This window comes from Taurulus bubalis (genome assembly GCF_910589615.1).
Source record: "Taurulus bubalis genome assembly, chromosome: 7".
Classification (NCBI taxonomy): domain Eukaryota; kingdom Metazoa; phylum Chordata; class Actinopteri; order Perciformes; family Cottidae; genus Taurulus; species Taurulus bubalis.
The window spans coordinates 7294516-7315763 of record NC_136595.1 but is presented as its reverse complement, the minus strand read 5'-3'; the positions used below and the strand labels follow the sequence as shown (position 1 = coordinate 7315763).

General features: G+C 42.9%; 4 protein-coding genes across 4 annotated transcripts; 3 read left to right on the top strand and 1 right to left on the bottom strand.

Annotated features, from left to right (window-relative positions):
* The first annotated feature begins 952 nt into the window (after window positions 1-952).
* On the top strand, window positions 953-5972 carry serpinb1 (serpin peptidase inhibitor, clade B (ovalbumin), member 1). Its single transcript, XM_079220642.1, has 7 exons — window positions 953-1035; window positions 1921-2109; window positions 3650-3787; window positions 3878-3995; window positions 4780-4922; window positions 5028-5195; window positions 5508-5972. The coding sequence occupies exons 2-7, from the start codon at window positions 1942-1944 to the stop codon at window positions 5913-5915; spliced, it is 1143 nt and encodes a 380-aa protein (XP_079076768.1). The 5' UTR covers window positions 953-1035; window positions 1921-1941; the 3' UTR covers window positions 5916-5972.
* A 554-nt stretch (window positions 5973-6526) lies between these two features.
* Window positions 6527-10212, top strand: LOC306739175 (GDP-L-fucose synthase-like). The gene is made up of 10 exons (XM_079221140.1): window positions 6527-6576; window positions 7359-7516; window positions 7622-7736; window positions 7871-7999; window positions 8085-8158; window positions 8250-8383; window positions 8813-8944; window positions 9025-9104; window positions 9418-9517; window positions 9626-10212. Exons 2-10 carry the CDS (start codon window positions 7359-7361, stop codon window positions 9679-9681), a joined length of 978 nt encoding a protein of 325 aa, XP_079077266.1. The 5' UTR covers window positions 6527-6576; the 3' UTR covers window positions 9682-10212.
* Window positions 10213-10354: 142 nt separating this feature from the next.
* bmb (brambleberry) lies at window positions 10355-15950 on the bottom strand. Its single transcript, XM_079221514.1, has 13 exons — window positions 15897-15950; window positions 14528-14811; window positions 13963-14091; window positions 13687-13872; window positions 13372-13594; window positions 12916-13032; window positions 12646-12825; window positions 11957-12163; window positions 11741-11864; window positions 11305-11366; window positions 10995-11122; window positions 10769-10890; window positions 10355-10657 (listed from the first exon to the last, which is right to left on the bottom strand). Exons 2-13 carry the CDS (start codon window positions 14807-14809, stop codon window positions 10528-10530), a joined length of 1890 nt encoding a protein of 629 aa, XP_079077640.1. The 5' UTR covers window positions 14810-14811; window positions 15897-15950; the 3' UTR covers window positions 10355-10527.
* Window positions 15951-16690: 740 nt separating this feature from the next.
* Window positions 16691-21163, top strand: pycr3 (pyrroline-5-carboxylate reductase 3; the record flags this gene model as incomplete). The annotated part of the gene is made up of 7 exons (XM_079221166.1): window positions 16691-17140; window positions 18384-18477; window positions 18563-18627; window positions 19641-19820; window positions 19910-20122; window positions 20749-20841; window positions 20960-21163. 7 exons carry the CDS (start codon window positions 16691-16693, stop codon window positions 21161-21163), a joined length of 1299 nt encoding a protein of 432 aa, XP_079077292.1.
* Window positions 21164-21248: the final 85 nt, after the last annotated feature.

Sequence of the window (21248 nt, the reverse complement as noted above, 5' to 3'; positions counted from 1 at the left end):
AAGTATATTTTGTACAAGTACCTCAACATTGTACTTAAATGCAATACTCACAAATGTTATTTATGAATGTAAATGACATCACACTTCTTGATCTGAGCTGCAGACCAAGAGGTGACAAAGACTCCCTGTCAACATACTGTCACAACGACACTAGAGGGTCACACATTTTGAGTTTCATTCATTACAGTTTCATAAACTTGGGGAGAAATATGAGAAATGAATTTGGTGTAACAGAAGAATACATGTGCCCTGTAAGACACCATGATATTTTGGGTAGGTTTAATGACAAAAAGAGGAATTAATAATGCAGGATTACACAACACATCTTAGATTCTGATATTAACATAAGATATTGACTGCTATTTAGCATTTCCAGGCTGTTTAGAGAAAACTTTGATTTAGACTATAAAGAAAGTAGATAAGATTTACAGGAATATAAATATATTATTATGATATATGATATATACATTATACAGTGTGTGTATATACAAATATATATATTCTGATATTAAAATAAAATATTGACTGCTATTTTGCATTTCCAGGCAGTGTAGAGAAGGCTTTGATTGAGACTTTTAAGAAAGGAAAAAATATTTACAGATATTTTATTTATATATAAATAAAATAATAATACAATATATATATGTATTTATATATACAAATGGGTGTGGTTCTACTGGATGATATGAGACTCGTAGCCTCAGCTTCCTATACTCCTGGTTAAGCTTGTCCAAACGTTTTCACAGCAGTAAATTAACCCTTTTTCCTCCGTTCCTCCCTATAATGGCATGCATTTGTAACCAGTCAGTGACTTATCGCCCAGTCACGCGTCCCACCCACAGACACTGCGCTGACAACCACTGCGTGTGTTCCGTATAAATGAGGTGCGTGGAACTTCTGGGTCCATCCACTGCCCCTGCGCCGCGTGCTCTCTGTGTTGCTTTGAGGGGCTTTTCTCTGACTATTGCGTGCTGCGTTTTGCTTTCACTTCCTCACAGCTTGAGCTCACTCCAGTCGTTGCGGGAGGACCATCAGGTAATGTAACAATGGAGATAATAAGCCTGAAACACACACGCACACGCACCGTGTCGTGTGGCTATAATGCTGATTCCGGACATGCATGACGTATTTAATAACAGCTACTAGAGAGGGCTGTGTGCGGGGTTATTTCCGGGTATCTGAACGCACCTTCACTTGCTCCGGGCAAAACTGTGATACTAGTCAACAACATGTTATGTGAGAAAATACAACATTTGATACAAAGTGTGTGTATAAAACCTTCAAAGAGTTTGAAATTGGCAAAAACTTGAAAACGTGAATTACCATATTATTATTTTATTTTTACCCAGTGTTAACCTGGTGGTGGAGGTAATATTACACCGCCTTGGATGAGGATCCAGTTCAATAGATTATTTAAAATGATTATATATTGTGTCAAATATCAACACCGGTACGTTAACAAAAGGGAGAATAAAGCTTTCTGGAAAGTTGAATTAAATCAATTTTCTTTTGAGAGCATATCTATTTACACGTAGCTTAACATAGGCTGTGAAGAAGAAAAAAGGAAAAACAAAACACCTTACCTTACCTTACAAAACATTGCAGATTCATTTTTGGCATTTTATCTTTAATTGACGGTTGACAATAAAATTTCAGAAAACGGGGAGCAAAGGAGATGACGTGCAATTGCCCTTTAAATGTGATGCACGTTTATTTTTACTGTGATTTTTACTGTGATTTCACTGTGTCATAAGGTGTGGGATGTAGAGGTTCTCTTTCCGAAAATAAATAGGATACAGTTTGTTTTCTAAAGTCAATTATGAACCATAAACTATGAAACATTAAAATCTGTCTGAAATGTATTTTTACAAAATGGGATCATACCCTATACCGATTTTGAATGTCATTTGCTCATCACAGGAAAAGCGTACAACCTCAGTCATGGCCGCCATCAGCAGCTCAAACACAGCTTTTGCCTTAGAGCTGCTCCGCACTCTGAGCAAAGAAAACCCCGCCGGGAACATCTTCGTCTCCCCGCTGAGCATCAGCTCGGCCCTGGCTATGGTTTACCTCGGGGCTAAAGGAGACACTGCGGCTCAGATGGCGAAGGTCAGCACACCGTCTCTCTATTACATGTTTATTAAAATGTCACGGACTTTGTGAACTGCAGTCATCCAGGCCTGTTTGCATTAACCATGTCCTGAGTTATGAAGTTCAGGCTGTTTGACCAGGTGTGTGTGTGTGTTTGCACAGAATGAAGGGTGTGTCTTCAGACAGTCGAAGTCTATTGAGACCTGAGCTTTGACCTCAAAGAGCGCCCTTGAAACAAGTCACATATTGTTTGCTTAAAAGCCGGTTGTTGTAAAAACTAGTTGACAATCAGGTTTCAGTTAATGAAACCAATTTGCTTTGGGAAGTACAGTGAGTCCTCTGAGCATTGTTCTTCGATTTGTTTATGACCTCTGTGTTCAAACTGTTAGCTCAAGCAAAAAGGAACATTTTTGTCCGCAGTGGTTTAGCAGGTTGATGATGAATGATTGACTTCATGAAGACACAAAACACACTATATGATCAAGAGTATGAGGACACATGAACAGTGCATCCATGTGTGATTGTTGTAACACATCATTCCAAACCGCGGGCCTTAATCTGCTGATGTTGAAACCTGGCTACAGGGATTTGATCATATTCAGCTAAAGCGGAAACCTACTACATTCATATTTTATACAGTCTGGTTCAGCCACGAGTGAGCAGGAGTGAGTTCAGCCCACTGATGTTGGGCGATGAGGCCGGGCTTTTCCAGTTCATCCTGAAGGTATTGGATGGAGGTCAGGGCTGTGTGCAAGCCAGTCAGGTTATTGTACACCAAAGTACGGAAACCATTTCTTTGTATCCTTGGCTTTGAGCACGTAGGAATGAAAAAAGGCTTTCCCTAACCGTTGACACAAAGTTTTCCCTTTTTGTAACCACAGGGTCTAGCTCATTCCATGGAAAACAGCCCTAGACCCAAAGTACACAACAGTATCGGGGCATGCCTGTCTGCACACTTCTGGCCTTAGTGGAATATATGGAGAGAAGGCACATGCATGTAACATTAAAACAACATACATGACTAAATATTACAATTATAGCAAATTAAAAGGCACAGATAATATCTAACATAAAGCAGGCAAATATAAAACTCATACAGCACAGTAGCAACACTACGGGGGCCATTTGGTTGACCTTATGACGACGTATAGTGGAGTGGTCGTGGAGGATCTAACAAATGGGTAGATTACATGATATCTAAATGTGCTAAATGTAAGCATTCATGTAAATAATAATGTCAAATTGAAATACAGTGCATTTATTTGGTAAGTTGTTCCTCTGAATTGTTTAAACAATCTGAAGTGGGCCTTAAGTTACAAAAGGTTTAGACAGACCGGAAGCAGCAGGTGAGGTCGTGAAATTCACATCCAGCAACCAGATTCTGAACACCTGATGTGCAGCACCGAGACTTGATGATATTACAAATCATATTCTCTGCAAATGTAACCAGGTTATTTGAGGTTTTAACTAGCGGTTACAGTAGTATAGTTTCAGAGAGGTGCAATATGTCCTTTTGTTGATCCCAGATTAAAGTCTGTTGTTCCAAACCTTCCCTCAGGCCCTCTCATTCAGCTCTGGTGAAGGCGTCCACGCAGACTTCCAGACACTGAACGCTGACATCAACTCACCATCTGCGTCATACATCCTGAAACTAGCCAACCGTCTCTACGGAGAAAACACCGCCAACTTCCTCCCGGTGAGTTTTCAGTTTACACTTCAATCACGGAAGAGTCAGATACTTGTGTTAAAGATACAACTTTACATGACTGCTTTCTCCTCACTGCAGCAATTCCTCGAAGCCACACAGAAGCACTACCAGGCGGACCTGAAGGCTGTGGATTTCATGGGGGCTCCAGAGGCCTGCAGAGCAGAGATCAACAGCTGGGTAGAGCAGCAGACCGAGAGTGAGTACTTCTTAATTGGACACCAATTATTCCGATACCAACTTGTACAACAATCATTTGATAGTGCACTTTACGGGTAACACATTTTTCTCATTAATCCCCCTCTATTTAAGCTTCATGTAACTATAGAAAAATAGTAAGAACAACAACATTATTGGCCAAGATACATGTGACTATCGCTTCGCTGTGCTGTTTGTTGTGTCTTTGTGCGGCGCTGTCCAAAGTATTGAAACAGACCGGAGATCAGCAGACAGACAGACAGACAGACAGTTTCTTAGCCTGTTTGCTTTTCATGCTTGTAAATAGGTCTTTGGGCCCCAATTCCATTTTACCTGTTGTATCGACCCACAGACAGAAAGGAATCTGCAGGGAGGGGAAAAGAGAGAAAGATAATCAGCAAACAGCTGTTTTGACGAGCGTCCTTTCATAAATTCAAAATCCATTTGGCTATATGTTGTTGTTATTTAGAATTTCCGAATCTATCGCTAAGATGCAGCTCCGATGGTCCCGCACATTTGGACAGTGTAACTTTATCCACGCACACTCAGGAGGTTGATTGGAAGCACACGTTATTTTCAAATTCTTATAATCAGTACTATTAATAGGGTGATTGTTATACCAAAATAGGTTATATATCATTCAGTACCCTCATTTAGCAGGAATGGATGTGATTATAAACATATTTTCCCGCCAGTGCGACAATTTCGACTGTGAGATAAATCGGTTGAACCAAATTCTGTGAATTGGGGTTCAATGCTTGCTTTGTCTCTGTATGTCCTTTCAGATAAGATTAAAGATCTTTTGAAACCTGGAACAGTTTCTGCTATGATAAAATTGGCTCTGGTTAATGCCATCTACTTCAAGGGAAACTGGATGAACCGCTTTGATCAGGCAAACACCAAAGAGATGTCCTTTAAAGTCAACCAGGTGAGGTTTGCAGATGTAGACGCGTGAAGTTTGAATACATGAAACCGTTTCACTCAGCCAACTGAGACCCGACCCCCTTGATTTCCTGTGTTCCATGTGCGTCAGAATGAGGCCAAGCCGGTCCAGATGATGTACCAGATGAAGAAGCTGCCTTACAACTACGTTCCTGAGCTCGGCCTGCAGATCCTGGAGCTGCCGTACGTGGATGACGAGCTCAGCATGTTCGTTCTGCTGCCCGAGGAGTCCGCAGACGGCTCTGACCCTCTGCTGAAGGTGCGCAACCTCGAAGCAAAAACTAAGCTTGCAAGGGATGTAGAAGAAGCTGCACTGCATAAGTTATGAACCATTTGCACTTGTGGAAAAAGTTTAGAATAAATACAACTAATATTATGCAGAATAATAATGATTTAGTATCTAGCATAAGACATATTGATCTCAATGTCTGATTAAAAATACATACATTTAAAAGGAATAGTTCAGCTAACCAAGACATGATTATAGGATGAAAAAAGTGCCTACAAACTGATACTTACATCATCTTAATATAAATATGAGATATAAAATATAGTGTGTGTTATGTTCCAGCTGGAGAATGAGCTTACACAGGAGAATCTGGACGAATGGACCATGAGGGAAAACATGGACGTCCACTCAGAAGTCCTCGTTCACCTTCCTAAGTTCAAGCTGGAGGAAGACTACGAGCTGAACGAGCCTCTGGCCAAACTCGGCATGAGGGACGTGTTCTGTGGGGCGAAGGCCGATTTGTCTGGCATGAACGGGGAAGGAGGACTCTCCCTGTCCACAGTGGTCCACAAGGCCTTTGTGGAGGTGAACGAGGAGGGGACGGAGGCGGCTGCGGCCACAGCGGGCATGGTAGCTTTCTGTATGTTGAGGGAGGAGCACTTCACAGCGGACCACCCCTTCCTCTTCTTCATCAGGCACAATAAGACCAAGTCCATCCTCTTCCTCGGCAGGTTCTCGTCTCCTCAGTAGAAAGAACCAGCAGATGAAAATAATGTGCCATTTGAAATAAAAAAAAATAAAAAATCTTTGAAATGAAGGCTTTATTTTCTGAGACATTTAATTGAATTTAACAGATTTTTTAGGGGGTCTGTCTTCGCACTGAAATCATAGATATAGTTATTTATGATATATGATGTAAGAGACCGACCCCTGACCAAATAAAAAACAAGGGGAACACAGTCTTCAAGCACAAAATGTATTTAAAAAAGAATATGTTTAATGACTTAAAGACATGACGAAGTTACGTTAAATGGTGTGTTATGATTCTTGCGTCTTTAATAACCAAACCGGAAGTACAAGTCCATGTTTCTAATTGTATCATCGTAACGTTTGAAATGTGTATTCAGTGAAACTTTATACTTGAAATCATGTTTAAAGTCTTTCCGAGTTGAGGATAATAGGAACACTCCCGTGTGTCGATTTGGGGCATTAAAAGAAAACAGCCCAGCTGTTCGTCAAGAAACTTTTATTTTGAAGGTTAAGACCGGAAGCCGTAGTTCCTCTCTCTCTCTCTCTATCTCCGGTGCAGACAAACAGGTCTATCTCGTCTGATATGCGAGACTACATTCAACCAGGCTCTCCAGCTTTAAACGGGTCCCTTCTGTCGGTGTGGTGAATTAACAGCCAACGGGTGAGACATAACTACTTTATTCGTTTAGTTTAGCTCCGAGTTAACGTCATTTCATGCACGAGACGCAAGAAAAGTTTTTTTTTTTTTAAACTGCTACTCATACAGCGTTTAGTTGCCGCACTCGGGTTTGAGTTTAACCAGCGACGTGAACCCTCCCTGAAAGAGGTGCATGCAGGTTACCTGCTAGCATGAGCTAACATCTACTTTAGTAACGTTAGCTTCGCTGGCTTCAACAACACAGCTCAGCTCATTCCCTCTCCTCCAATGAGAAGCCGGGAGCAGCCACAGCTGCAACATAGCTATACAAGAAGGCCAGCAACACACTGGTCAGATACGATCATTAAGTTAGCTATAATAAGTTGGACAGTGTTTGTTATTTGAGTGAGGCTTGATGTTATTTTATGAGCCGCGCTGCTCAGTGACGTGGCATTTCCCTGCGATCAGGTGAGTCCACCTGCAACACGCCCACCTGTCGTGGAGAGGGAGCCTTAATTGAAAACCCACCTATTTTAGAACATTGCATACCCAAACTAAAAAAAAGGTATATCTCTGCAACCACTCGGGTTATTTGAATAATTTTGGTGTTATAATAAAAGAGTATTATGTGAGTTGTGTGTTCAGATGTGTAAATATCAGTGTATATGTTATGAGTAAATGAAGAAGTGAATTATACAGTTTTTCATATGGGCTCCACAGTTTTCAACGGGTTTTAATGGAGTATAACCTGACTATCACTCATTGCATTTGTTTGATGCGTGTGGTTGTGCATTGCTTTTTTCTAGATGAGCAGTCTGGGTGATCACGCCGCTCCGCTGAGGGTGCTGGTGACGGGAGGCTCCGGCTTGGTGGGCAGGGCCATCCAGCATGTGGTCAAAGAGGAGGGGGCGGCCAGGGAGGGCGAGGAATGGATATTCCTCTCCTCCAAAGATGCCAACCTCATGTGAGAGAATACTTCCTCTAGCTACTTCAAATATGCAAACGTATGATTTTGGTACCAACACGCACACTTTTTTCCTCCTTCTGTGTTACTGTGGCCTCCGTTCAGGATCATGGAGGAGACGAGGGCTGTGTTTAAGAAACATCGGCCAACCCACGTCATTCACCTGGCTGCTATGGTTGGAGGGCTTTTCAAGAACATGAAATACAACCTGGACTTCTGGGTATGAGGAAGTATTGATAAGCTAGAGCGGGTGTTTGGAAAGATTGTTCGACGTGTGTCGGGGGTGGAATTTGTTGCGTTATATGTTGTTATTTATGTACTTTATTTAAAAACGGATGTGTCTCTCCTCTCCAGAGAAACAACGTCTACATCAATGATAACGTGCTGCAGGCCGCTCATGAGTTTGGCGTGGTCAAGGTTGTTTCCTGCCTGTCCACCTGCGTCTTTCCTGATAAGACCAACTACCCTATTGATGAGACCATGGTAACAGACCCGTATGTGTTCTCTGAGCTGGCATCAGTAAATCTGTAAATGGCAACTAACTTTAACTTTACTTTCTTTTCACAAGATCCACAACGGTCCACCCCATGAGTCGAACTTTGGCTATTCCTATGCAAAGAGAATGATTGATGTTCACAACAGGTGGGAACCGATGGCTTCGTGCCGTGACCATGTTTAGTGCATTCACAATGTTGCGTTAATAATAATTATCTATAAAACTCTGTTTTTACAGGGCATATTTCCAGCAGCATGGGCGTTGCTATACGGCCGTGATTCCCACTAATGTGTTTGGTCCCCATGACAACTTCAGCATTGAAGATGGCCATGTGCTGCCGGGCCTCATACACAAAGCCTACATTGCTCAAAGTAAGTCATATTCTCTTGTATATCATCTAAAAATTACTCTATTGATAAAACACCTGAACTCTGGCATTTTGGACACTACCAAATATCGTTCAGGACTCATTTTCTTTTATTTTTAAATCAGAATATGTCTCGCTCACTTTGTATTGGATTAATAACAAGACTATAACTCACTACTTATAGCTGGGGTATATTGGCGAAACCATCAAAACTTAGCTAGATTTACGAAAATGTCCAATCAAAAACCCAGTCCAGTGTTGCTTTCCCCCCCAACATAAGTTGCTAAATGTAGTGATGTAGTACATGTCTAAGTGGATACTTTCTTACACGTCATACGTTGTGTTATAACCATTTATTTGATAACTGAGAGCAAAACAGCAGGGTTTAATGGGGATCCATATAAATCGTGTACTCGTTTCTGTGCATGATCAGAGGAGGGGAAGCCCCTGGTGGTCTGGGGGTCTGGCACTCCCAGAAGACAGTTCATCTACTCTTTGGACCTGGCTCGTCTCTTCCTGTGGGTCATGAGAGAGTATCAAGAGGTGGATCCGATCATTCTCTCCGGTGAGTCCTCGTACACAGCATATCCACAGTGAAAGATGAATTGACTTCATAGTACTGATGTCTGTGTCCACTGGTTCTAGTTGGAGAGGAGGATGAAGTGTCCATAAAAGAAGCAGCAGAAGCAGTTGTGCAAGGACTGGACTTTAAAGGGGAAGTGGTGGTATCCTTTTGATCATGCTTAGTTGGATAACTGACGTTATCCAAATAGTATTCAGCAGGGTTATTTGGATAACTCGGTAAACATCCTCCTGGAGCCGACTCCTGGCAAACAAATTAGGTTCCATGTTTTTGGTGTGATGAGTATAAAAGAATGTGCTGGTGGTTTTTTGCATGTTGTTGCACATTGAGTACAACTTGTTAAAATATCATGCATTTAACAGACTTGTGTATAATTTTTTTAATTAATTTTATAATCAAAGCGGCTATTCAAAATCACTAGTTCCATGTACTTACCTTAACCTTTGACCTTTTAGTTTGATTCCAGTAAAGCAGACGGTCAGTTCAAAAAGACAGCCAGCAATGCAAAGTTGCGGCGCTACCAGCCGGACTTCACCTTCACACCCTTCAAACAAGGTGGGACTGACTTGTGTGTGTGTGCGCGGCTGCTGAGACGTCATCAGTGCAGAAATTAAAAATAATTGAAGTCTGTTTTTTTTTTTCTTTTTCGGCTCTATCTTACAGCTTTAAAGGAAACCTGCGATTGGTTCGTTACCAACTATGAATCAGCCCGGAAGTGAAAACTATGGCAAACAAGTTGGTACAAAGTCTGTCGGCACGGAGAAGACAAGACGCTGATGGTAGCGGTGGAAGAAACAAAGGGTGGGGGTGTGAATCTGCAAAGATGGATGTTACTTAATGAGGTCTCGTCAGTTTGATTGGGTCACTCAATGATTTGGACTGAAGATCTCTGCAACACAATCTAGTTTCTCTTTCGGGTATATGAAGAAATCTATAGTCTACCTGTATATCTTTTTCACTATTGTGGTGCTAATCATTCCAGTTATTAAGTGACTAACTGTGCTGGCACAATTCAATATTTACAGTAATTGTTCATTTTAAATCCCTTTCAGCGTTGTAGTCACTGAATTACTGTCTTTTGTAAAAGTTTGGATGTTTAAGTGGTCTAGCTTTGAGTCACTGTATTTAAAAACCGGTTTTGGTGAATGCTTTTTATGGGGAGGCTGGGTTATTTTTACTCAGTATATTGGCACTGCGCAAAATAAATGTTTTATACCCAGTATGTCTTGTCTGAATCTTTAAGGGCTATGCCACAGGCTGCGGTATCTGATTATTTTAAGTTTTCATATTTTTCTTTACAGGCAGATAAAATGTAAAACAGCGATTAAATTCAGATTTTGGGACTACAACTATTGCTTCGTTTGAAAAGACACACATGAATTAATAGGCAAAGTAATAATTTATTAATTTAAAAAACAGCAGGAATAACTTGATGCAATGATATCACAATAACAGTTGCTAAAAAAAGTTGCAGAGAAGGCCCTCTAGCAAGGTACACTTACAGACAGATTCATAGAACAGTTAAAAATGTATGTAAAACATCTGTAGTCTTAAAAGTGTAGCGCTCATTTGACGACATAGGAGGTGTGCCCTCCTTCGTGGAATCTGCAGTACTCATGTCCGGGCACGGCTCTCTTCTTACAGGTCTTCCCCGTCTTTGTGACCCCATTGCACAGCTGACGGCCTGATAGAGAGCTGTCGCAGGAATAAAAGAGGGAAGTCATGAACAGTTTGTTAAGAAAAGGCCTAAATCAAAGCATTTTGGATAACAGGCTTCGGTGTGATCAGAAAGTCTAGAATCCTGACCTGTTGCTGACGTGTGACGGGGTCGGACTCGTACTTCGTGAGTCAGTCATGAAATCACGCGAGCCGCTCACTGCATCAAAAATGCCTCCAAGGTTTCTTGGGGAGACTTGAGCAACCAGAGCCTAGGAAAATAAAAACTAACTAAAGGCTCCAATAATAATTCATGACGTACTGTAAACAGATCAGAATTGAGCCATCCCTCATGTGACAGTCACTATTTGCTCACCGCTGAAAGAACTGGCTGTGGTGCGAGCCGGGGAGAGGAGTGATTGGGTGTCCCAACAAGCGGCATAAACCTCGACTCCGGCATCGGCTTCCTGTGAAGGGGAGACACTGCAGATATGCCGAAGTTACCTGGACACAAAGACATCCGTGAGAGCAATTATGAGTGACTGAATCAAATGGGGTGTCACAGAATACTTCACCCCCAAAAATACATTTGCATATCAGTTACTGAGCCTGTGTTACAATATTTTTTCTCGCATTACACTTATTTGTAAATGTATTCATGTTTAGGTGCAGTATTAATATCACACCTGATGTAAAGCTGTCTTGATTCAACAGGTCATCTTTATCCAGGAAGCAATACTTTTCATCTCTGATGAAAGAATGAAAAAAAGACACCAAATAAAACAAAGTACAAACAGAGAAGAGCACTTAAAAACACGTTTTTGGAGATGAAATAGTTACACAATTGATTAAATCAAAAACAATTAATCAGCAACTGATTTGATAATTAATGAAAAAAATGCCATACAAACAAGTATCTTCTGCTTTTCTCTTTATATCTTTTGGACAGTTCGGCTAACGAGACATTTTGAAGAAGTCACCTCTGGGAAATTATACAAAGCATGTTTAAACTAATTTAATAGACTAAGTAAATTAAGAAAATAACGGCCAGGTTTAATTAATTAGCCTGTTGCAGCCCCAGCCTGCAGCATAGACTGTATATGATGAGCTGTGCAGACTCACTTCTGCGGCGTGGAGGACGTTGGATACGAGTGGCAGGATGAGACTGGCTGCATCAGTGGCTCCACAATGTCACATTTCACTCTGATCTGGAGGCATGCCCACAACTGACTCACCAACCAGTGACCTGCAGATACGGAGAAAAAAAAACATTGTGACAAATACATGAGAAAAATGGAGGCCATTGCATTTGCCCGGTAAGCATCTTCAAGTCTGTACCCAGAGACAGAATGAGCAGCAGCAGGCTGAGGCCGCTGAGGTCCAGCGCCGGCTGCTGGTTGACCTCGGCCACCGCGTTGAGAGACACGGTGAGCAGCAGCACGGCTCGAGAGAACCCGGGACAACGCAGGAACGTCAGCAGCACCGCGCACAGGACAAAGTAGCCTATGTGTGCGATACATGTCCACATGGCTGTCAGGCTCAAACCTGAAATAGCAGGAAGCACAAGGGAAATTAAATCAGCAATACAATCTTAACCATGTTTAAGTAGTTTTACGACAACTCACACTATGGAGGATGACTATATTTGGCTGCAGGGTTTGTTTCCAACTAAACAAAGACCTATTTAAAATAGTTTTTGAATGAAAGTTAGTTTTTTGGCACATGTAGTAGAATATGTTTTTAACATCTAAGCAATTTTAATAAAGACAAAGAAAAGCGTCAGATCCTTCACATTGAGAAATGTTAAAATGTGTGGATTGATGCTAAAAAACATTTGCCAAATTCTTTTCTGTCTGAGCAATAAATCACTTCAGCTCAATATTGTATTTAAAATATATATATTTTTTTAAATCAATCACAATTTATTTATAGCAGAAAATATGCACTGTGTGCGTGTGTGTGCGTGTGTGTGCGTGTGTGCGTGTGTGCGTGTGTGTGCGTGTGTGTGCGTGCGTGTAAGGGCTCACCTGCCGAGCCAAGGTAGCCCTGGATCATGTGAAGCCGCTCCTCAATCCGGCTCTGCATGCCATCCAGGTAGTGCAGCGTGGCTCCCAGGGTGCCGTTCATGCGCTCCAGTTGGTTCATCAGGTCAGTGTAGTACCGAGAGGTCTGGTCCTGGTACCGCAGAAACTCAGCCATACTGTGGTCTGATCAGGTGCAGAGGAAAGACATGAAAACTGTAAAGACAACGCTCATTTCAACAGACGGGTGACAGGGATGAATTCAGATTCCATTACCAATTTTTTGGTGGATGTCCTGAGCTTGGTGTCTGACATCTGCGAGGTCTTTAACAATCGCCCTGTGGCTGTCCTGCACCTCCGAGCCTTGGACCTGCACACGTTCACTCACATTCTCTAAGAGGGGAGTACACATCAATTCATTACTACGGGCATTCTTATTGTTTCATCCACCACTTTGTCAGAAGAAACAAAACTCTCAAAAGGTTCTTGTGATTATAGGTGTTTTGTGACCCTTGAAAAGTTGTATGATTTAAAGTAAGGAGTGTGCTCTGTACGTGCTTTCAAATACTAAGAGTGCAACCACAGCAATGTAAAGCCTGAATGGAGGTGCACATTTTGGTACGTCGACACTTCTTACAATTAGCACTGTGCTTGTCAAAAGTAATGTCTGAAAACAGCCAAATATACCGAACACTAAATATTTGTCAGTGTGAGATACGTGCACGCCCTCACCCATTCTCATTGTGATGCCCTGAATGAGCTTGGCTACCAGTTCCTGCCCTGAGGCGATGAGGGCCTTTTCCTGGCCCAGACGCTCCAGGTTGTTCCTCAGTGAACTCTCCATTTGCCCCTGGCCCTCGTGCAGCTTCCTCTGCTGGGCCTGCAGAGCCCCGTGACCGTCCAGCAGCTTGTCCAAGGAGGCTGCGGTCAATTCCTTCAGCGCCAGCTGGCCATCCTGGAACAAAACACCACGATCAAAGCTCAATCAAACGGCACCCTATGCCATGGCAAAAAAATAAATAAATTGTAAAAAAGAGGGAAAACTACCTTCAGGTCCTTCATTGTATCGAGCTGACTCGTGGCCGTGGAGATGAGAGCATTTACAGTTTGCTCCGCTCTGCGCCGGAAGAGTTGCTGCCGCGTTGCGTAACAGACAGAGCGCGCCCTGTTGCTCACTATGTGGTAAGCGTTCCACGTGTCCGAATCCATGTCTGCTGTGCACTGTTTAATAGTCTGAAACATCAAAATGAGAGCGCTCCACAAAGACCCAAAACACATGATGTTTGATTGTAGAATACACAATGACAACTTTATGTATCTTACCATGTGCTCTGTACACGGGTGGGTCCGGCGCCCCTCCGTCTCCGCCTGGCAGTTAAACAGTGCGACTCCGAGCTTCGCGAGCTGCTCCTCCGGGAGGCGTTCACAGCTCGCCTTCAGCTGGGCAACCACCTGCAACGGAGCAGAGCGCCTTATTGAAATGTCACAGTAAACACCAGTGAAGGTGTATCAAGGTGAGCACTGCTGCCATTGGATGAAAATGTCCAAACGCCTTTACAGCAGTGTTTTCTCAACTTGGCTCTCTGGTTGTCATGTGATTTGAAGTCACCATATTTTAACTAAAATAATCCCAACCATTAGCAAGCTCCAGCATCTTGAATATAGTTTTTTTCTTCTCTTTTTTAAAATCACAGTAACATTGTATGGGTGCGTTTGTCGGTCAAAACGAGCAATTTGAAGACATCCTCTTAGGCTTAAGGAAATTGTGACGACACTTTTCCACTAATTTTAGACAGACACGTCTACACGCTGATCAAGTAATTAATTGTTAGATTAACCAATGACTAAAACACAGGTTAGTTGCATACAACCCCTGAATGTAGTTTACCCTGTAATGACAGCTGTCTAATGGGCTGAGCTCCATCAGCTTTGACTCAGCCAAAAACCTCTCATCTCCAGTAGTCATCTCAAACCGGGCATCCTTTGAAAAAAGTGCTGGGACTTCTGCTGTGGATGGAGGAGGAGGAGGAGGAGGAGCTGCTGGTTCTGCTGCTGCTGGAGGCGCCTCTGTTCCCTTCAGCCACTCAAACAACCCGTTGACTGCAGGACTCCAACAGGCCAGCATGCAGATCAGCAGCAAGTACAGGTGGTGGACCAGGAGACGGCTCATGTCTGGAGCAGAGCACAAGAAGAATGCATCATCAACGCATCCCTTCAATCTTTAAGGGCAGGAGATTTGCAACATTCAATAGAAACAGCGCGAAATAAAACTTAATTCACGTGTAGTCCACTTCATCTGTAGCTTAGTTCAGAAATATTTGATAATGTCCAATTTCTTAAAGTTGAGCTACTTGTCTCAAGATATGTCAGGTTTTTTATTACAGAAATGTATTAAATAATTACTGCATCTGTTCATGTGCCACAGGAGCTAGTGCTCATATTAGCGTTTTTTACATACTATTAATATTAAGTTAACAAAGTATCTCACGCTTCTTATTACACAGAAATGAATGATTAATGTATTATTCTTTGAACTTTGTAGTCCATGTTGAACTTTATTCTTGAATTTGTTCGACTTAACTCTTCAGGCCATGCACGATTTCTCAATACAGTTGGTTACTGACTTTTCAGAAAAGGCTCTACACAACATATATAATGCCTACTTTAGGCAACTGCCTGCTTTTACTTATCTACATCACCATCTGAAACCTCATCAAGATAACTTTCTTAAATTCAGCCTCAACTCGCGGGAGAGTTTGTAATGTCCTTAAAACGTATATCGCCAGATGGCAACAACAGCGCCAATGTGTTTGAAGTATTGTCTGACAATATGCAGCATTATAGATTTGGTTGCATATGAATGGGTGGGATCTTGTAACCCCCGTGCAGAATGAGCATAAGTGCATGCACGCTGACACTACTCAAAACGTGTATTCATGAGGATCACACTGAGGCTTTGCCCGGGCATGTCTGCGCTGCTGCACTGGCTCTCCAATGCCAGCACCTGCTGCGTGGACCACTATAACAACATTTACGCATCAACGTTACACGTTTACATTACACTTCACTAACGAGGACGATGAAGGGGGAACATGCGGATTCATCACCATGCCTCCTTCAGTGCGCAAAAGGAAAGAGGCATCGAGGTACCCAAACACAGGAACTTTGATAAACTATATGCAAGTATGATCATTATAAATGAATTACCTATGCACGCTGGATTAAATGCACATGTTAAACTTTGCTAAACCATGTACCTGTTCAGGCTTAATCTCTGCAGGTCCTTGGGGCTGCTGTCTCCCTCTCACAGCTGATCGAAATGACAGTTGATTGTTTTGTCCTATACATCCCCGCCCCACGGATGCGTAAAGACGACGACACAGCCAATGGGATGAGTCGCATTTTTGGGAGGGTTGGAGGGGCGGGGTGCGTTAGATTTACTCCACGCGTGAAACGGACCGTTTAGTGCGCGGCATCCTGTGTAGGTTTAAGATGTATGAAGGCCCCGCCCACCCGGTGCAGCAACACCGGAGTGAACATAACGAACCCACCGATATGTCGCTGGAATTCAACTGGTTGGTTTTTCTGGACGACCCGAGAGAGAGAGAGAGACAGCTGCAACTGCACTACGATTTGATCTTTGATAACACGTTGGACGTCAGCCATTCTGAAACAAAAACCTCAGGTGACTAAATATCCTCCCGCCAACGTAAAGCTGGTGTTATTCACAACACTGCGTGACACCGTGTGTGTGTCACTCCGTGTTATTTTATGGTTGTCCAGTCAAGAAGTAACACGTGCATTGTATTTCTCATCTGTGCTGGAGTATTGTGTTGCTAGCTAGCGTCAGGTGCAGCATCGGGGCTGGTTTTCTGCTATCGTGGGTGCAGGATTTAAACATTTTATCGAGTCGCCTCTCCAGACCTGGAGGCTAAGCACTGCTTAAAACCCGGTCTGGCCACTGCACCGCTTTGCTAGACATGCTAGCACCCAACTAGCACCCTCGCCGACTACTGGACCTCCCGCTGCCACTGGGCCAGCGTCTGCAGCGATGGACGAGTCCGGCATCAAGAAGCAGAACTGGGACGTGAAGGAGACGGAGCTGTTTCTGGACATCCTCAAGGAGCTGGACATGAAGAAGTGCTTGGACGGGCGCAAAGTGAGGAACAACAAGCTCTTCAAGGTGGCGCACCGGAGGATGACGGCGGCCGGTTACCACAGGTCTGTGGACCAGCTGAAGTTCCGCTGGAAACTCCTCAAAAGTGCGTATTACAAGTGCAAAAGAGAGCCCGACTCTCCGGCGCCGACCAAGATACAGGGCTGGTGGCGCTACGAAAAGACGATGGTGTCCATCATGGAGTCCAGACACCCGCAGCTGGTCGGAGCCGGAGTGAACTCCGACAGGAGGGACGACGTGACGGAGGACTCGGACGGAGACGCGTCCGAGCCGCGCTGGCCGCGGGCCTGCCCGGACCATGCCGCCCAGACCCTGGGCTTAATTGTAGGCAGCGACGCCGCGGACGCGACGCAGCCGTGTCATCCGACCTCACCCGTGTTTTGTTTTTCTCCATTGCTCCCATGTGTTGTCTAGATCTAGATGCATGCGCTCATTGCCCGACTGTGAACGTGTCTCTGGTTGTGTTGGTGTACAGTCACTTGCTTGGTGCACCTCACTCAAACTAACGCGGGTCAGATGGAAAAGTCCTGCGAGGAATCCGCCGTGGATGCTGTGTAGTTTTAGAGAGACTCAACTCTGTGGTGGTGATGTGTTTTTGCTCTATTGAGAGATGTTACTGACCGTAACATATGTCCATCCTATGTATATCATTATGGATAGAATACATGTAATAGTGTGATTAAAAACAATATGTTGTATCTATTATTTAAACAGATAATCTCATAGAGACAACTAGTTTAGATATTTACATTACACATTCACAAGTGCTGTTCAGAATGCTTGAAGAATATTGTAAAATCGTAAGAAATGATTTTAGTATTTCCTCCGCTATCATAATTTTTATTTGAATAGTTCAGGAAAAGCCGACTGGCCTCAGCCAACAGTCAAAGATATTATAATATAACACTGAGACAGAGGGTAAACATTTGACGGGTGGCAACAACTTTGTCTCAGTGGTCTGTAAAATTCTCCCTTAAACATGTCAATACAAATGGTTAACTGATTCCAGATATTAAAGAAAGGAAACCAGTTCACTTTTGGATTCAGTTAAAAAGATATTTCTTGCGATTATTATTTTTGTCATCGCTATAAATTAATGTAGTTGTTTTGTCAATAACTTATCAGTAAAATGCTGGTTATAACTTCCATCTTGCCAGGGTGATGTGATCAAAATGCTTGTTTGGCAAACAGTCCAAAACCCAAATATATCGGTTCACTATCATAAACATCAAATAAAAGCATTAACTTGTCGTATATTAAAGCTGTAACCACGGCAAAGTTTTGGCACATTTACTTGAAATATACCTGAAACGTTTACTCTATTATCAAATTTTTCGTTCGTTGTCTAATCTAATTGACTAATATTTGCAGCTTTATTTTTCTCATCGTACAGAACCAAATCGTGGTGTATGCGTGATAGTGTGTGAAACCATTCTCACTGCGGGAAACATGTCATGATAGCTTTTGTGTTATTGGTCATCCTGTGATTTTACACCCATGGTTAAATTAGGATGTAGCCGGTTGTTAAAGTTTCCGCTCAAATCTGTTCTCTCCTTTTTTTCTTTAGATCAAAATGGACCCTGAGATGGACTCGCAGCTAAAGATTGGTTTCATTGGTGCAGGGAACATGGCCTTCGGCATCGCAAAGGGCATCTTGTCAGGTGAGGAGAGAGGCAGAGGCGTGGAAATGGAGCTGACGGGTTCTAAATACAGAAGGTAACGGTCTCTTGTGTGTTCCCATTATAGGAAATGTTCTTCCTGTAAACGTCAAAGTGAGCGCACCATCCTCCAGGAACCTGGGCCGCTTTCAGGTACTTTCCCCCCCTTTACTTTCCTGTCGGGGTTGGTGCAATGGGTTGGTTTTGCAGGAATCACGCTTTCTGTTCATAACATCAGGTCACCTGTGAATGGCTGTTCGACCTGCAAACCAATCCATAGTAACGCTGATCTCGTTCTGTTCTGCTGCTCAGTCCTGCGGTGTCAAGTTTATTTAATTTGTTTATGTGTGCATTTCAGGGTACAAATCAGTAACTCCTGTGCAGGAATTAACAATAAGCTGAGCTGGCAAAACAAAAGTGTATCCAGATCGGTTTGTCTTAAAATACAATGTTATTACTCCAACAATTATTCCTATCATTGATTCATCTGCCAGTCATTTTCTTGACTAATAGTTTTGTCTATGAAGTATCAGAAAACAGTGACAGATTACATACAATTTAAATTATGCCACGGTGACGTTTAAATTTGTTGGTTTTTATTTGACCAATAGGCCAAAAATAAAGATATTAATTTCACTGTCATCACAACCCATCTCACTTCCCATTTTAAGTTGAGTTGTCCATAATCAGTCCATAATCAAAATATATAATATTTATAGTGAAACCGGAGACAGATTTACAGTGGCGAAGCTACGACCAGATAATGCTTTTGCTTGAAAATGAAAATGTGTTATCAGAATAGCTGTGTGCACGTTGCAAACATACATGACCAGTATTGCTGAAACAAGCATCATAACTCTATGGAAAAGAAAAGTTAAATGCAATACACTGTAATGTATGTAATAATGCATATTTAATTCAAAGATTAAATTCCATTTTTGCTGGTAGCCTTGTGAAGCTGCGGGTACTTTCTTCTCACTGACCTGAGTAGGCTCATCGACCTGTGACTTTATTTCCAATTGCTTGACATGTCAAATAGAGAATGTGATGCACACGTCATCTAACCGAACGCCTGCCTCTCTGTAGTGGTCCTGTTTGTATGCAGTGTTTTATTGACCTGGTCATAAGAAACCAGGTGCAGTAACATCCCTTCCATTGGCTTTCAGGAGCTCGGGATTGCCGTCACTCACTCCAACGTAGAGGTGGTCTCTGGGTCCGACGTGGTCTTTGTCGCAGTCAAACCTCACCTGGTTCCACCAGTTCTCAATGAGATCTCCCGACACGTCACTGACCGACACATTATTGTGTCTGTAGCAGCAGGAGTAACACTGACGACACTGGAGGAGGTGAGGGCCCATGTGTAATGGTGTTTCAAATAAATGGTGGTTTTGTGCTTGTCTCAAGGTGATATATTTCTCTTTCTTTCAATTCCAAGCTCCTGCCAGAGAATTCAGTTGTCATCAGGCTCATGCCAAATCTCCCGTGTATGGTTCTGGAAGGGGCTCTTCTGTTTTCGCGGGGAACCCATGCGAAGCTGGAGGATGGTGCTCTGCTTCGCTCTTTGTTGCACCGCTGTGGTTTGGTGGAGGAGGGACCCGAGGCCTGGATCGACATCCACACTGGACTGAGCGGGAGCGGAGTCGCTTTTGTGAGTGTCCCAGGACTGTATGGTGTGTTTTAGAAGGAAGTATTTGTACTGTAATAGCTTGCTGACTTTTGTTGTAACACTTCCTCAAAAACAAAGAAGTTAATGTTAATCGATGATTAGATTCCAGCCTGTAATTTAATTGAGTTAAAAATGAAAGCAAATAGTGAGACCTGTAATTCTGCTGACCTTTTCTTCAAACATGCTGTCCTGTTTGCGATTTTTGTTTTCCAGGATTCCATGTTCAGACTGTTTTTGAACTAATTTCCCCTCAACATGAACGTCTGCTTGTAGGGACTGGAAAATTACTCGCGCTACATAATCACAATGAATATTAGATCTGCTTTTATTGTACACTGAAGGTCCTTTCCGACACATTATTTCCAGTGACTTGTGCCGTGGCACGACAGTTTTTTGGCTCAATTTGGATGATGCACACCGATGTGACTGCTCAAACCCTGTGGTGTCGAGAGCAGCTCTCTCTCTTGGAAACAGCTTATACACGCTGTACAGTGCCAGAAATAAGCCTATATGAAATGTAATAATTGCAGTAATAGACATCATCAACACTTGTGTGTTTTATGTTATGCTCCTTTTTTAATTCTGATGCATGTGATCCCTCTCTGCAGGTGTATCTGTTTGCTGAAGCGCTGGCAGAAGGAGCTGTTAAAATGGGAATGCCAAGTGCTCTGGCACACAGCATCGCATCCCAAACTGTTCTGGTCAGTTTTATTGTGCTTTTGTTTCACTGTAGCAACATAAGCAAATGTTTTGTGTGCGTCAGCACAATATTTGAATACACTACCATCATTAATCTAGTCACTGCTCCATCTGTTGCAGGGCGCTGGGAGATTGCTACGCGAGTCTGGGAAGCATCCAGCGCAGCTGCGCTCTGAGGTCTGCACCCCAGGGGGAACAACCATCTACGGGCTTCACACCCTGGAGCAGGGCGGCGTGAGAGCAACCACCATGAGCGCCGTGGAAGCCGCCACCGAGAGAGCGAGGGAGCTCGGCCAAAAGTCGGCAGCGGGATCCAGGAAATGACAGCTGCCGTCTGCCTTTTAATAACTACTCAATGGACTTAATTCAAGCCTTACAATAAAAAGCTGACTTTTTGGCTTAAGGTCTC

Excerpts from the sequence above, each read along its gene's own strand:
- serpinb1 (XM_079220642.1), top strand. The coding sequence starts at position 1,942 with ATGGCCGCCATCAGCAGCTCAAACACAGCTTTTGCCTTAGAGCTGCTC. Across the intron at positions 2,110-3,649 it reads CTGCGGCTCAGATGGCGAAG|GCCCTCTCATTCAGCTCTGG; the intron begins GTCAGCACACCG and ends ACCTTCCCTCAG. Across the intron at positions 3,788-3,877 it reads ACACCGCCAACTTCCTCCCG|CAATTCCTCGAAGCCACACA; the intron begins GTGAGTTTTCAG and ends TCCTCACTGCAG.
- LOC306739175 (XM_079221140.1), top strand. The coding sequence starts at position 7,359 with ATGAGCAGTCTGGGTGATCACGCCGCTCCGCTGAGGGTGCTGGTGACG. Across the intron at positions 8,159-8,249 it reads ATGATTGATGTTCACAACAG|GGCATATTTCCAGCAGCATG; the intron begins GTGGGAACCGAT and ends CTGTTTTTACAG. Across the intron at positions 9,518-9,625 it reads CTTCACACCCTTCAAACAAG|CTTTAAAGGAAACCTGCGAT; the intron begins GTGGGACTGACT and ends TCTATCTTACAG.
- bmb (XM_079221514.1), bottom strand. The coding sequence starts at position 14,809 with ATGAGCCGTCTCCTGGTCCACCACCTGTACTTGCTGCTGATCTGCATG. Across the intron at positions 13,595-13,686 it reads ATACAATGAAGGACCTGAAG|GATGGCCAGCTGGCGCTGAA; the intron begins GTAGTTTTCCCT and ends GTTTTGTTCCAG. Across the intron at positions 12,164-12,645 it reads GGGCTACCTTGGCTCGGCAG|GTTTGAGCCTGACAGCCATG; the intron begins GTGAGCCCTTAC and ends CTGCTATTTCAG.